The sequence below is a fragment of the Callionymus lyra genome, chromosome 18 (genome assembly GCF_982586985.1).
Source record: "Callionymus lyra chromosome 18, fCalLyr1.hap1.1, whole genome shotgun sequence".
NCBI classification, from domain to species: Eukaryota; Metazoa; Chordata; class Actinopteri; order Syngnathiformes; family Callionymidae; genus Callionymus; species Callionymus lyra.
Window position 1 is genome coordinate 16636911 of NC_141835.1, and position 12465 is coordinate 16649375.

The 12465-nt window shown below is 39.9% G+C and overlaps 1 protein-coding gene across 2 annotated transcripts in view; it reads left to right on the forward strand.

The window, feature by feature from the left end:
* LOC148060741 (inositol-tetrakisphosphate 1-kinase-like) overlaps positions 1 to 12465 on the forward strand; it is a 22732-nt gene continuing 10267 nt past the window's right edge. Inside the window, exons 1-3 of one of the 2 annotated variants that reach the window (XM_087779415.1) lie at positions 1 to 191; positions 535 to 669; positions 7472 to 7496. In XM_087779415.1, the coding sequence (XP_087635541.1) occupies positions 575 to 669; positions 7472 to 7496 (120 nt within the window). In that variant the 5' untranslated portion in view covers positions 1 to 191; positions 535 to 574. Of the gene's footprint in view, positions 192 to 531; positions 670 to 7471; positions 7497 to 12465 lie in introns of both variants that reach the window. The other variant, XM_087779416.1, reaches the window with a different exon arrangement.

Here is a 12465-nt window from a genome sequence, read left to right on the forward strand (position 1 = left end):
TCCAGGGTGTGTGCGGTCGGCGGAGCTCACTACACCGGGAACATCAGCGAGCGTCAGCCGCGCTTGTCATCTGTCACACCGCCCCCCCCAAAAAAACCCTCGCCTTCCTCCACCCAGCGGACCCAGAATGGGACACTCTCCGAGCTAGTTCCCCGAAGACGACGGAGATCCACGCAGCGACAGTCGAGCAGGTCCGTTAGCGCAACCGTTTGTTGTTGATAGGCGGGTTAGCTTCATGCGCTGCTAACTAGCCGCGGCGGCGGAGCTTCGACAACAGTCGCGGCCGAACATCCGCACTCTGCGTCGGCTTCACACTCGCATGTCATCGGCTAGCCCCCCGGGTCCCAGCTAGCCTGCTAACGTTAGCACTGGGAGTTAGCCAGCGGTCTATTGATGTTCCATTCAGACTCCAAAAGCAGGATGGAAGTCTTGATAACGAGCGCCATTTTACAACATTTTTAACACGATTCATCGCGTTTTTTTAAACCCTCCCGAGTGTGCTGGAGGTTTGACTCCCTGCCGTGTGTCCAGCAGGTCCAGCCTCATCACCACCCTCCCGGGGAGCACCGTCGACATGCAGACCTTCCTGAAGGGCCGACGAGTCGGATACTGGCTCAGCGAGAAGAAGATGAAGAAGCTCAACTTCCAGGCGTTCGCCGAATTGTGCAGGTGTGTGTGTGTTTTTTTGGGGCTTCCGTCTGGTCACCGAGAGGTCATCGGTTCACGCCTTGGAATGTGGCCGAGCTTCTCTTTCGCCCATGAAACATTCAACACGGACTGTTTTTTTGGGGTCACGTTCTGGTGCGATTGTAACCTGAAAAACTAGTTGACTTAAAGGTGTCCTGCCCTGGTGGGGGGTCCTCAATAATTGTATTATTAATATATAATGAATTGCTAAAAACTAGGTTAGACTTAAAATGCATTTGATTGAATCAGACTTTTGCTAAGCAACATTTTCTATAATTTTCATATAAAAAATGCAAGGTAAAAATACATATTTTAAAATCAAAATATTTTCTACTAACTGTATGTACAATATAGTTACACTTCTGTAATATTGTTTTAATTTAATGTATTGTACTTATTGTTATGGATCTATTGTAATATATATATATATATATATTAAGAAAATAAATATATCCAACAAAACAGCCATTTTATAACGCTTTTAATATTGTATTATTTAGTGGTGCAGGTGAAAAATGAGGATCCTCTAAAAGTGTATTAGAGGATGTAACTAGAGCGGAATGTCTCGATGGTGTAATTCCTACAAACCTGTGTTAAAGTACTTTTTAGCAATACCTGCCATCACTGGATTGTTTAAAAATTGTAAAAAAAAATTGACAGTTTAAAACATTTTGTTCTAAGTCAAATCACTATATTTGATTTGAGCATAATTTGAGTGATATTTCCTGTTCTGTTATAATCTGCTGATGTGCCCTTGAGCACAGCCCAAAACAATTTATATTTTAAGCTCTATTTGCAGTTGGTTTTCTTCCCTGAAGACGAACTAACTTAACCCCTTAGTGTACATGAATGGCTAAAGGATATAAAAGAGTTTGATGGTTGAATTCCCAGGTCTGTGTTCAAGTGCTGTTGAGCAGGACTAGTACGTGATTGTTTGTAGTTGTACCTCAATCACGAAATGTTTGTTTAAAAGGTGCTGGCTGAAGGCGAAGAGAGAACTCACTGATTCCACAATAATGAGTCATTGTTGAAGTGTCATTTTGCAAAGCTGTCAAGTAAATCAATACGAGCGTTTAATTATTTAGTTTCATTGCACATGGTTTCTTAATGGACAGTAATGGATGAGGCGTGACTGTATGAACGGTCAAAGTACGATTCCTGATCTTCATGCCCTGTGATCGTGCTGCCGAAGTGTCGTTGAGCAAGACTCGACCTTTAATTTTAGTTGGATATTTTTAAATGAAATCATTACATTCACAGCATCTTTGATGTTCGTAAATGAATCGATGATCATTTGTCTCGTCAAAAAAGGAGGTTGCCGGTTCAGTTCTTTGCTTGAGGTGTTGAAGGGTGGCTCTTAACCTTGTGTGGATATTAGTCATTTAAGGTCTGATTATGGGTGCGACCGTCTACTCGGGAGAACGTGCAATTCCGGTCGTATCTTTGTGCTGTTGAGCCAAACACTGATTAGGTGTTATTACGATGACTGGAGGTGGAGAGTGACATTCTTGCCAGGTGAACGTTGTGTGTCGTTGGCTGCCTCTCAAGTGTTTATCGACTACAATTGCACAACAAAAATCCAGAGCCGTCCGACCTCTTTTTCAGGTCTGTACTCTCCACTCGCTGGCGGAGTGTCATGTTTCCCTTTTTCTAGGCCGTTTCATGAACGCCTCGCAGGCACCTGGCCTTAGAGTGAAGCGGGTTTTACCGCGTCACGGTGTGATCAGCAACACCGGCTGTCGAAACTGGTTCGCTCCGCCACCTCAGTCCGTGCAGGTGCAAAACCAGAAAAGTTAAATTCCGTCAACAAATAGTTAAAGCCTCAAAAAAGCAAACACGCCTAATATACCTTTTGTACTTTCCACCTCGCCGGGAAATATCTAACCCTCGTATAACCCTCAGTAAAATATTAGACTTGAAATACTGAACACAGAAAAATGTTGTCCACTTGTAATCAGAATAATCCATTTTAATATTCACTTTTTGTTTTTTATTTAAATGGAACTACTTGAAGTTTTTTTTTAAACAACTGTGTTTGCTTTTAATCTTCATTCCCTTGTAAATGTATATTTATATAAAAATACTTGGTCTCGACTGTCACTCAAGGGCCCTGATTGTAGGCATATTTTAAGATGTTTCAGATTTTTTTTACTTGAACACTGTTGGGAAAATTCCAGGATTGTTTGTCATGCATTTAAAAAAACTAATAGTAAAAAAGCAATTTTGTGTAGAACTATACATTCAGCGAAAGCTCTACATGTGTCTGTTGAAGCTCAGTCGCCCAAAAGAGACTCGAGAGTAAAAAACCCTTGTTTTTCCTAGAGAAGACGCTTGAGGTGTTGGATTAGGTGGAGGCCCAGGGGAATACCCAGGAAAAAAGTGTAACTAAAAAAAAAAAAAAGAAGCCGGATTAAATGAAAAGTTGAATCATTTGTCTTTTGACATGAACTCATCAACGATATTACGTGTAGAAAACATGACGGTCAACTGAAGAAAAGTGAACGAAACTAGACCGGATCACAGTATAACCAATTAGAAGTAGCGGTCGATTACATCTCAGGTTAGCTTATCGTCAGGTAATTACACTTTAACGATCCGTGTGTGTAGGTGTGTGTAGGTGTGTGCGCTCTTATCTAATGTACTGGACTTTGAGCCGCTCTGTAACGTTCGTGGTCAAGAGTTGTAAAACAAAGGCGAGACACATCTGGTGTCGTATATTGAGAATTTAATCTTCCGAACAAACACTAAACGAACGCCTCGCTTTAATCCGGCTCTACTTCCTGTTTGGTAGAGACTGACTTTGAATAGATGTTGCGCGTTTATTCATTTTTTTTGACATCTCGTAACTCTTATGTTGACTTTTAGGATTTACTATTTGTTTTTACAACAATGTGTCTTTAAATACTATTTGTTTTTTAAATGATATTTGTTCTCAAACATGCGGATTTATGTGGCCCTCATGAGGTCAGTTGTAATCCTCAGGTTTATCCTCCTACTCTAAGTTTGTTTAATTCTATCTCTTTTTTTAACCTAACCTTTTGGACATGTTATGCCCTTAAATATTTAAGTAAGTAAATATTTTTTATTTGTATAGCGCTTTTCCAGACCAGTGTCACAAAGCCCTAAAAAGCCGTTAAGTCGCATTTATCTTCATCTTTTCTCTCAAAATTAAAAAAAAGAGCTATTTTACGCTTGAGTCTAGGGCCAACACAATTGCTTCGGTAGTACAGAGTATCAAAACATGATTCGTCTTTGGGTTTTAGTACTTGCATGTGAGGAAAACTCGATAATAAGTGGAATTTCTGGAGAAAAACTGATAAAAGGATATATCAGATACATTTGTTTTTGTTGGCAAGTGTTATTTTCCACTGTAAATGATTTCGGGGTTTTTTTGGCAAGTGGAAATTTATCAAAGCTGAAAAATTAAACTTAAAAGATTTGTACTAATTTTAATATATCTTTCTATTTGAGTCGATCTTATACTTGTTCCTGAACGTTATCAATTATACAGTAAGTTTCTGTACCAGTATTGACATAACCATCCCTTTTTTAGTTTATATAGAATGCATCTAATTAACATGTATATAAAGTGGAACAATATTAAACATTTTGATCTTTAGAATATTATATAATTACTTGTAAATGTCCTTTTTTCTATCTTCTAGGCCTCCAAATCATATTCAGGTTTTTTTTCCCTCTTTGTTTTGTCTGTATCTTGGCCTGACGGCCCCTTAGGAAATGTTATTGCCTACCGCTGTCATAGCAGAACTATTACAGGCCCGATCTTGTCTACGAACATTTTGACCACATTAAATTCCTCACCTGGCCTTTTATCGTCTGCTCTCGTCTGTCTTTTAAAGCTCATCTGCTCCTGAAATCCAGAAAAATCTTGTTCCACGAGTGTGGAGTTCTCCGTCATAATCTTCTCAAGATGTCTCTCCTCTCAACACTTAATGTCATCACGCTGTCTACAAAGAGTGCTAAGAATGTTCCTAAAGATAACCGTTAAAACCTGTTTCCCTCTCTTAATTGGACTGAAGTTTACTAAGTCAAACAGTTCTTAACTATTTAAACATTCACTGCGAGCGGTTACATCATCAACCTCGGCAGAATTGAAGCAATGTTCCTGAAAACTGGGACGCGGTCTCGCCTGTGTGTTGGATGTGGTTGACTGGAGTACAGGAGGAAGCCTCGTGCAAGCCCAACACCACAGAACAATGCAGCAGTTCTGGAATGTTCCCAATCCAGTCGGTTGGTGCAGTGGCCCTGGGTGGAGGCCGGCCTAGCCGTCCACAGATTAACACTCTGTAATCCACAAAACATTTTTAATCTCTTTTACCATCATCAACACACACACGACCATAGAAACACACACACACATACTCAACCTTTTCATCACAAGAATGAAGAGTTGTCCAACCAGTAGTCATAATAATTGTCAATTCTTCTTACCGTTTCTGTTGATATTCTAACTTGTTAGATAAATATTTGGTTGTATATATTTGTCCGACTCTTAAGGTCTTCATTACAGTCGGATTAAGTTTTAATCCTGGAAAATCTTGTCTTTTACACTTGTGTCTTGAGCTCTGTTAATCTGTTTACTTTCTCTAACCCGAAAACCCCCCTTAAAGATTTAGTTCTTGCCTCTTTTTGCCTTAATGTGCATTCATATTGAGTTGTATTCGTCTAAAAGTTCCTGTCCTATCGACATCGTCCGTCTTCAGCACCTACAATCTTCTGTCTTTGTTCCATTATCTGTCGTTGCATAATGTTTTGGACCATCTGAGCCTGTGAAATAATCTGATAGTCTTAGTGGAAGCTTGATAAAACTCTGAAGACTTTGCATTTTGACCCGAGGGGTCAAACTTGGGTAAATCCAGGGGCCAAAGCTTTGAGGTGAAACAATAATATCCCTTCCTTTTACAGGAAGTCTTTTGACAAGATGTATTCACATTTCCCATCATTCTAATCATTGCTTTCAGTTGTTGACATTTTTTAGAATAATTGGGACGCAACCAGATGACTGAAAATTAAAAACTATAACTGATGTACGGAAGCATATTAGTGCCATCAGATGGTTATAAATGTTAAGTTAATCAATATTCTATTTTTATTATTATAATTTTCAATTTTTGGTAAATAATTGAGTAAAAACGTGTATACAGTTTATGTAAATTTATTAAGATTTTGAAAGAATTAAGTCAATAACTTCAATTTAGAAAATGAATATTGCATTTATTTTTAATTTTAGCCTTAGTTTTAAAATGATGGTAAAATAGTGCTAACATTTAAAAGGCTACAAATTAGAATGAATAACATTTATTTTTGGATAATTGGAATTAGAATATTAAACTCTGTTAAAAAAAATAAAACGAACATACTGGAATTCTCTAATTTAATTCTAAGAAAAAAATTCAATATACAAATTATTGAATTAAATTATTAAGAACAAACAAACAATATTACATTTCAACATTTTAAATCCTTAATTCAAGCATTTATTATTATATTGATACATAACGTTTCATAGCGATGGTCTCTGAAATTAAGAGCGATGGAACTCACTTTTGTTATGTTTTATATTTTTAATTTCTTTCATAAGTAAGCAGAACACTGTGGCTAATAGACCGGTCGATCTACTGCCCTTGCGGCAAATAAATGCGTGTCTCGGTTTGGAATCGTCAAAGACTATCTGTTCACCTATGACGTTGTGTCTTTGACTTGTGGAAGAGTTTCGTGGCTCTGCGTGGAGCACTTTCTGAATCCTCATTCCAGTCAGGTCTTTGTGTTTCTGTTGCGTTGCCGTTAGTTACCAACACATCCTGGAGCTTCCACTCTGGCTCTGCTAAGTTTATGTTAAAGACGCCGATCATCTGTTCCCCCCCCACACACACACACACACACAACAGGTGACTCACCGGCTCGTCTTTCCCTCGGAAAAGTAAAAAGCAGGAGGAAGAAGCAGACGGAGGATCATTGACCTATCAATATCACACATTAGCTGAAGACGTGTCACATGGGAATATACACTTCTATTTTCACAACAACTAATGAACAATCTTTTTTTTTTTTAATTATTTTTGATAAGACAAAAGTTCAAACTGTTCTCTTTCTCTCCATCTGTGTTCTTACGAACCATCCGAGATGTTCCTTCAGACCAGCTGTAGTGAAGCTGTGAGGTTCAATGACCGCTGTTACCATGGGACTGTACAACACTACTTTTATTTCCAGCAGGGATGTGACTGCTTTGGAATGCAGATGTTTTGGGAAGCTGTCGTCTCCTCAAACTCCTTGAAGACTTTTAATGAACAAGTTCTGATGGACCGAGGAGTATTGAGGGCCTCGCTGTGGTTGCCAGGCAACCATGTGCGGGGTTGATGGTTGAGACCTACAGGATGTGTAGTCCTCGCTGGGCTTGAGTCACCCCAGGACGAATCCTCGATGTCTCAAGAGTGTTTTCCCGGCTCACGTTGGCGCTGCTGCTGCAGAACATTACTCAGGGATTCCAAGGGAAGTCCTGGACCTGCTCCAGTATGGGCACGACTCTTCTGCCAAGATCCTTCATGGCTCTGAACCCTGGCAGAACCCCACAGATGCCTTGTCGCTCAACCTGTAGCTTGACCTCTGAACCCCCACACACATACACACACCACACACACACACACCATGATCACATCGTTGTCGTGCAACAAGACACAACCTAAGGTTTTCATTCGTCTCTGTCATGTTTGTCTACTGCTAACAAATGAATCACTGATTTTTTTTTTTCTCTTCTTTGTTGCAGGAAACGAGGGATTGAGGTGGTTCAGGTGAGTCAACAACTTTTCCCTCTTTATTAATAACTCTCATGCATAAACAACTCCCATGAGTCATACTCTCTGATGACTCAGATTGGCAGCAAAAGTTACTGGTATAATCGTAAATATTTTTCACACACTCTCTTATTCTGACACACAGGAACAGAAGGTTCCTGTGATGGTTTGTGTTAGGAGAATTGATGTACAAAAGATAAACTTATTAATTTTAACGAGTGTCATGAACACTGCAACTTGTGAGTTTTTACAAAATGTTCCTAGCAATTTTGTGGAATTCTTTAAAAGTAGTAAGTGAGCCTGCTAAATAGCAACTTTTGTCCATATTGTGTTAAAAATACAAGCTAAACAACATGAGGATAATCAGCCTGAAAGCCTTCTGTGGCGAGTCAGGAGTGTTGGCTGAGGCGGCGGACAGATGAGCCTCGGGGCAGAGCATTATCTGGGTTACAGTTGTTGCCAAGAGCTTCGTTTTAAGTGCTATCTTCATCCGACGAGGAGACTCTGCCGGTCTTAGCGCGGCTCAGGAGTCTTTTTGTTGCAAAGCTTGAGCTCCTATTCTCTTGGCGCCCCGATGGTATCAGCCGGGCCAGGGCTCTGGGAATTCTCCCAGCCCAGGGCCCGCCTTTGTCTCCGGAGAGCATTCAGCCGCTGCTGGGAGACGGCAGGTCCGCACGGATCCAAAGCTCCAGCAGTCCTACACTTTTTCAGCGGCGAGATGAAGCCGTCAAGTTTAGCGAGTCCGCTCCGGCGACTCCGGAACAAAACCGGTGCCAGCCGGCCCTGCCACATCCCAGGGCCCGGATAATGGCAGCCATTGTAGCGCCTTGTTCTAGAAGCCTGTGTCCCGAGCTGTCGTCTCCTGTTCCACTTTAAAGTCCTCTGAACGTGGGCTCCATCAGTAAGAGCAGATAGTTGTTTACCAGACCTCGTCTGTGCGGCTGAACAAACCAACCTTGAGTGATCAAGGAGAGATTATCGACGTACGATCAACATTTTTTTGTTTTTAGGTCGACCACATTCCAGCGCATGAACACGTTTGACTGTGATTCATGTCGTCAAGAGTCGGAGAACACTTCTTATTCTTCTTTTATTTTGCTGGTGTTGCTAACTGTTAGCTTCTGTGGAGGTTCGCTTGAGAACCTGTAAAGCTCTGGGGCCAAATCCATCCTGCCAAGGCATTTTTGGGGCCCAGGATTTGTGGTAGAGTTGAGGGGGATTTAACATTAAGTAAGTAAGTCATTTTTATTTATATAGCGCTTTTCCAGACCAGGGTCACAAAGCCCTTAAACAATCAAAACAATACTCAATAAAATATATACTTTAAAGGTCAAGATAACACTGAGAAAAACACAGGAGTTCCAGAAAATCAAGGAAAATCCTTAACAAATAAAAGATGTTTCTTGAAGGAGTCGGTACTCAATAACTGACACATACTTTACAACATGTTTAAAACGTATGTTTTCCTATCATAGAAATGTTTCAAATTGATATTAAAAATTGTATTTTGTTATTTCACTGCAGCTAGCACTGTTAGCCACTAGCTAAGAAAGTATAGCAATCAATTTAAATGATACTTCACTTTAGAGTTAACAAATAAAACCTGTCTTTGTTGTAACCGTTTCTGTCAAATCATGTATCACGCAAGTAAACTAAACCACTTTCTTATTAAAAAAATATACTTTTAGATCTTTACACTACTTCTGATGTCACTTGTAACAGAACCTGTTAGTGTTATGTGTTACGTTAACGTGCAGGACAAATGTAATTTATCATTTGTATACAAGAAATTAAACTTGGATTGTTCAATTAAACTTGTATTTATTTAAAGTATTTAAAGATATACTTTAAATATAGTAAATTGTTACCTTAATATTTAAAGGTTTTGACATTCACAACGATTTATGGAATGAGCTTCTTTCTAAAGTTGGCTTAAGATAGGATAAAGCTTCGTGCTATTATTATGTCTTCCTTGTGAAGAATGCGTGCCTCGTTGTCTAGAAACACTGGAGCAGGATAAACAAAGCTGCGCTCGCACTCAAATATCTGTAGAAATCTGAGCTTTGGACAAAAAAAAACAAAAAACGAGGTCACGTTGTTTGATTTAAGAGGATATTTTGGTTGAGTCCTGAAAGTGGTTTAACAAGGAGTTCATGAGAACTTGAGATCTGAGAGTCGCGGCACGTCAACCTTTCCCTGGACGAAGGTGAGGCAACATCTGCGCGATGAAAATACTGTCCAGCTATGCGAGGTTGCCCTTCAGAGTTTAGAATTTTCCAGAGGTTCTCCCTGTGAGAACGCCCGTCGGCTAAATCCGGTCTTCCCTGTGAGATGACTTTCCAGTTGTGCCTCTCCGTGACCCGGATCAAACACACCTCATCACAACAGACTGGGATGCTCCCCCGAGACATCGATGTTGCGTAACCATCCTCACAGATACAACACTGATCGGTGTACACTATGTCACACTCAGGCCTAGGGGCCAAATCTTGTCACAACTCATTTTTATGTGGCCCGTGAGAGATGGAAACTGATATTTAATACTAGCTTAAGTTCTCCTACTACAGCGATGGAGATTATTTGCATCAAAAATGAGCAAATGTTTGTGTTTTCAAGGAGAAAACAACTGGTAATGGAAGTTCATTTTTGTATCTTGTTTTGTTGTTTTGAACCACGGACAACACAATCATAGAATTCCTTGTGTCTAAGTCCTTCAGTCTGGTTAAGTGGATTTCACCGCCGCTCGTCAAAGCTGACCCTTCAGAGGGTCGTCCTTGCAGCGCTCGCTGGATTATCCGCCTGAGTCACTGAGACGATGACACTAATCCGTCAAACTCGGAGGTTTGTGGTGGACCGTCTCTCAAACGGTCGCGTCACGCGGTGAGACCGGACGACAAACGGCCAAGCAGGGGCCGCAAAAATGAGTGTCGACTTATTTGGGGGTCCGGCAATCTGTGTTCGTGAGGCGGTCGGATGTTTGGTATCGTAGAGCGATGGAATACTAAAAGAGAAATTGATACAAAACCATTAATGAATAAAACATTGATGCTGTGCAAGCTCGTGAAACACTAGTCAAAACACAACAAGTGCAAAATAGTCATTGACGTCGTCTTGTGCCAATGAAACTAAATTAGCTACATTAGCATTGGCTAGCATGCTAGCTTTTTTTTTTAGCAAATGTCAGCTGTATAAAATGTATGAAAAAGTGTCATCATAAGATAAATAAGCTATTAAATATTGATTATATGTTCATTTTCTAAGCATTTGTTTTAAGATAAATTTGCCGTACTAATAGTAACTAATCGTATTTGACATACTTACTTAAGTAAGTATGTCAATTTTTCTACTTAATAAATAAATTGGAAATACTGTATGATCTAAAGTTAATAGGAAAATATGAAAAGTTTTTTAATGTTTAATTAATCAAATCAATTTGACACTTTAATGTCCCTCTTTCTTCCTCCTTCATCAAACAAGCTAGATAGTGAAATGGCTTAATGGATTAATGTAACTTGATCATTTCATAGGGTTACTTTGACCTCGCTGGCTACATAAATACAAGAAAATGGTCCAGGTCTTAATGGAAGTCATTCGCGTAACAATGGAGAGGTGAGTCAGATCCAGAGAGGAGGAACTTGAAAGCTCGCTCTGCTGATTTATTTGACTGCGTGTCGATAGAAACAGAACCCCAGACTGTTTTGTTGGAGCTTGTGAGCGAGAACCTGTAAACGTGCTGCTCTGAAGCAGACTCTTCTTTCATGTCCTCCAGGCAGCATTAAAAATGGAAACTATTTCGACTCTCTTCCCTCCCGACGTCCATCACTGCTCGCCCCCCTACAGCACAGTCTTTTCCAGAGAGTTGACATCTCTGTGTTTTGGCATCATCAGTGACTTCATCGCGAGCCGTCGGTCGTGTTCTGCCGGCGAGCTGTGGAAAGCTGGAATGTGTTGTGGAAGCAGGAGATTAAGAGTCCTCGGGAAGGTCTGTTTTGACTGACACAAGCCGGCGACGCGCGACGCTAGCGGCCTGTTATCGCGACGCTGTCGTAGCATCATAGCGCCCATGTGTCATACAAGCCTTAAAAACCTGTGGGACCGTTTGTAAGTTCATGGCTTCAGCGCCACCGTCCTGTTGAATGTCCTCCGTCGGTGGCGAGCCAGGCTCGAGTCCAGCTCCCGCGGCGCTGACAAGCTTGTGTAAGAGGTAGTGATGATGAGTCAGTGGATGTTATTTTTATCATCCAGGTCTCCTTGTGTGTTTGTCAGCGCTTGAATCCAGAGTTCAGAATGCACACGTACGTCTCTACTGAGGGATTAGATGAAGATTTATGAGTACAGTGTGACACTTGATGTAGGTCAAATGATTTGAGTCGGAATAGCAGATTTTGAATTGGAAAAAACGGGTATATCGTTTCTGAAATAAACAAATAAAGAGATTTAAAAGATTTAAAGAGGTCCTGAAATAAAAGATTATTTTCAGATTCAAATAGATCAATACATTTTTTTAAATTAAATTTCGTCTTTAAAACCGATTTTTAGATAATATTCTCAAGTTACTTTTTATGTTTAAAATTATAATATTTTTTCACTAAAACTCTTACTGTCCTAAAAACGTATTATATTATATAGATAATAGATTAATTAGTAATTAGATTATTTATCGGGGTAAAAAAATGCCTCAGAAAAGACTGATAAGACTGTTGCAACACAACCATGTGATAATATACAATCAACTCACATTATTAACTAACAGTCAGAACTTCCTCCTTCTCCTGCCAAATCTCTTCCCCTCTTCCTCCTTGTTATACAACATTACATGCAAATTTAGGCAGTCGGATTGCCGAAAACCAGATCTGCTGGTTATTTGAATTTTATTAATGTAGTATTTCTAAATGAAATGAGTTTTTTTTATTTTTTACAAAATATAAGGTAAAGAATGTATTAAGGACACAGGAAAATCCCTAAG